Genomic DNA, 3,431 nt, shown 5'->3' on the forward strand with positions numbered 1-3,431 from the left:
TGAATGGCACTTCTGTAATTAATTTGGGGGATTATTAAAAAATACTTCAAGTCTTTTACACTGGCCTGGAGGGAGAAACAGAACATTAAAAAAATCATTAAAATAAACCTAGACAAGAACAAAACCAACAATAAGCAGTAAGAAACTACAAAGTTAGGTTGGGCTGCAAGAAGTTTCAGAGCCAGATAAGGGTCATGAAAGAAAAGAAATTTCACAACATTTACCATCATAGGTAGGAGGGAAGGGGGAATTAAATACATATTCAAGTCTTTCCAAAGGTCTTTTGGTGACAACTGAAAAAATTTAAACTGTCCTTGGCCAGCCTGGCCCATATCAGGAGACAGTATCTTTGAGCTTGGAGACAATTTTCTTGTCCTTTACTCTTCGGTTCTGAAACCAAATGGTCACTTGTCTCTCCGATAGGTTTGTGGCAGCTGAAATCCGCCGCCGCTTGTCCTTGTTAATGAACTTGTTAATGGCATACTCGTTCTCCAGTTCTTTGAGCTGCAGTTTGGTGTAGGGTACCCTTTTCTTCCTTCCCCGACGGTAGACACACATGTCTGGCTGATTTAAAGCCACATCCCCTGGTACAAACAACAGCATGGGAAAAATTAGACTGGATACTTGAAGCACTTAACTCTCTCTCTCTCTCTCTCTCTCTCTCTCTGTGTACTCAGAGAGGTGTAGAGAATAAAGAAAAACCACAATGTTTACTCTTTATTGTTATTTACATGCACATATTCTTTATTAACTAAATACTATTTGAACTTCAAAACAGTGGCTACTTTGATGGATTATCATGGTTTCTCAAAGGGGCATCTTCATAAGCCTGTGATTTTAGGGCCCAGTTATTGGGAAGCTCATAAGGACAGAGTGCCTGCAATTACCAGCTGCATATGTTCAAACACACACACACACACACACACACACACACACACACACACACATTCAGATCTTTTGCTCAAGGCTTGATTTCTATGTTCCTATGTTTGGAGTTTCTTCAGAAGCTTTAGTGGTCTTTGGATTGTCCCAGTCCTTGAAAGCTGGGGACTCAGACCAGTGACATCTTTTAGGAAAGAGGCCTGCCTCTTCCAGAGAGGGGACCCTAGTAAAGGGCACCGGGCACGCTCAACTTTGGGGGGAAAGCCATCTGTATCGCACACTGGAAGAAAAAGATTGTGAGAGCGTTTAAAGCGGAGGAAGGATTTACAGATTTCACGGGAACTATATTAACTTTTGAGCTCAACTTGGTCAGGCCTGGAGCCCAGGCACCCACACCCAAATAGGGGCGCACATTCCTCTGTCTCTCCCTCTGTCTGTCTGTTTCTGTCTGTCTCTGTCTCTCTCCTCCTCCCTCTTTCCTCCCTTTTCTCCATAGCCCCTACCTGGAAAGGAAGATTTCCAAAAGTGGGAGCCCTGTGGCTGGTCCTTGGCACAGTACACCTGGCTGTTCCACCCGTTGGTCAGCGTCCAGGACTGGTAGCCCTCCATGGAGATGTATGCTTCGTGCCTAGGCTCCCCGGAGCCAAAAGTGGACACCATGTCGATGTACCCAGGCACATGCTGATAGGGGCTCGTGTAGCCCTGGTAGAATGACACCTCCTTGGCTCGCGCGGGCACCTCGTTGGTGGGTACGCTGCTGCTAGCCAGGCCCGACACGTCCATGTACTTCTCCACGGGGAAGCCTCCGAGAGAGGCGTGCGGCGACGACTTGAGAGCGTTCTGCTGCAAGCCCACGCCGTGCGACATACGGCAGCTATAATAGCCGTTGCCGAAGTGGTAACCATAGCCCAGCGCGGGGGCGCCGGGCGGCGCTGCCGCAGCCGCGGCGGGTGCGGGCGCGGGACACTCTTTAGTCGGGGGAGCCTCTGGGCGCGCGGCGACCGCAGCCGAAGACGACGACGACGAGGCGGAGCCCGTGCGCTCCGAGGTCCCGGGGTAAGCGAAGCTGGAGGCCGCTGCGGCCGCCGCCGCTGCTGCCGCCGCCGCCGCCGCCGCCCTCCCCGAATGCGCCCCGGCGAAGACTGGCGCGGAGAGGAAGCCGCGGCATTGGCCCGGCGCAGCTGCCGCGGCCACCGAAGAAGAAGACGAGGCCGGGGCGGCCCCAGAGGCCCCGCCGTCCGCCCGCAGCCCGTCCATATCCCAACTCCCGGCGCGGCTCATGGCCCGGCCTGGCCCGGCCCAGGCCCGGGCCCCGGCCTCGCGCAGGACACCATGGCGCGGCGCGCCTCCTCCCTCCTCTCCTTTCTCTCGGGCTCGCTCGCTCCCGCCCTCTTCCTCTCGCCCTCTCTCCCTCGGCGAGCCTCCCGCCTCCCGCCCGCCCGCCCGCCCGCCCTCCAACAGGTTAGCTCATCGCGGGACGTTTATAAAAACGAAGTTCAGGTTGGGAGGGGGCCTGGGCCGGCCGGGGGGCCGCCTCCCGCCCCGAGGCGCCGGCCGGGGGCCGTGCCATTGGCTGCGCGGGGCCACGTGGGGGGTGGGGGCGAGGGGGAGCCCGGCTGCAGGCCCCGGCCCGACTGGACCCGCCCACCCCGGCCCCCACCCCTCCTCGGTTTGATGCGCCCCCCCCCATTGGTGCCCTTCCCCTCCCCCCCCCCCCCGCACCCGACCAGGGGTTTGTGCCGCAGCCACCCCCACGAGTTGATTGAGCGACGGCCCATCCCAGGCCCTGTCTGCAACTGAGGCGGGCGCCGAGGCCTGCGCCTGGTCTCCGCACCGACAGCTTTTGCCACCTCCCCTCGGTTCCCTAGCTGCACGGCAAACCGAACACGAAGGGCAGAGATAGTCAGCATGGCGTAAAAGTAGACTCATGTTGAAAACTCCCATTACTTCACCGTCCCTTAACCGAACCTCGGTCCCAAGTTCGAGGGAGCTAACTTTCCCTATTTAAAACGTTGTGCCAGGGCAAAGGCATTTGACACACCTAAGATGAGTCTAGTAAACTATCTCCCTCCCCACATATACCGCCCGGAAAATGCCTGCAAAGCGCCGTCCTGGCAGCGGCAAAGACTTGCCAGTAAGTCCAGCGAAGACCCACCTCGGCACGGCGAGCCTGACGATCGCCACCGGTGAGAAAGTGCATGGTTCCCTGATTCGCGCTGGTTCTCGCAAGCCAGCCTCCAAGTCACCTCCAGAGCTGGTCCCACACAGTCCGGCCCCGGCTTCCCCGCGGTGCGGCCGGCAGGAAAGACCCCGGCCAAGAACGAGAGAGGAAAAAGCCACTCGGCCGCCCTCCGCGAAGTTCTGTGCCTCACCCACAGCCTACCGGCCTCTAGCATTTTACAGCCACCACCCACCCCCGCCCGTTACTCACACCAATTAATTGAAAACTTCACTTTCCTTAGGACCTTTGTTTTGCTTCCTTTTCCAAGTTGCCAAACTGCAGAGAATTGAGAAGAACAGTGCTTTTCCCAAGCAAAGTAGGGAGTGGA

General features: G+C 56.8%; 1 protein-coding gene across 1 annotated transcript; it reads right to left on the reverse strand.

The window, feature by feature from the left end:
• Positions 1–333: 333 nt before the first annotated feature.
• Hoxd13 (homeobox D13) lies at positions 334–2,163 on the reverse strand. Its single transcript, XM_042694224.1, has 2 exons — positions 1,386–2,163; positions 334–584 (listed from the first exon to the last, which is right to left on the reverse strand). Exons 1-2 carry the CDS (start codon positions 2,161–2,163, stop codon positions 334–336), a joined length of 1,029 nt encoding a protein of 342 aa, XP_042550158.1.
• Positions 2,164–3,431: the final 1,268 nt, after the last annotated feature.

This window comes from Dipodomys spectabilis, unplaced genomic scaffold (assembly GCF_019054845.1).
Source record: "Dipodomys spectabilis isolate Male_0828 unplaced genomic scaffold, ASM1905484v1 ptg000174l, whole genome shotgun sequence".
NCBI lineage: Eukaryota > Metazoa > Chordata > Mammalia > Rodentia > Heteromyidae > Dipodomys > Dipodomys spectabilis.

Excerpts from the sequence above, each read along its gene's own strand:
- Hoxd13 (XM_042694224.1), bottom strand. The coding sequence starts at position 2,163 with ATGAGCCGCGCCGGGAGTTGGGATATGGACGGGCTGCGGGCGGACGGC. Across the intron at positions 585-1,385 it reads TTGGAAATCTTCCTTTCCAG|GGGATGTGGCTTTAAATCAG; the intron begins GTAGGGGCTATG and ends TGTTTGTACCAG.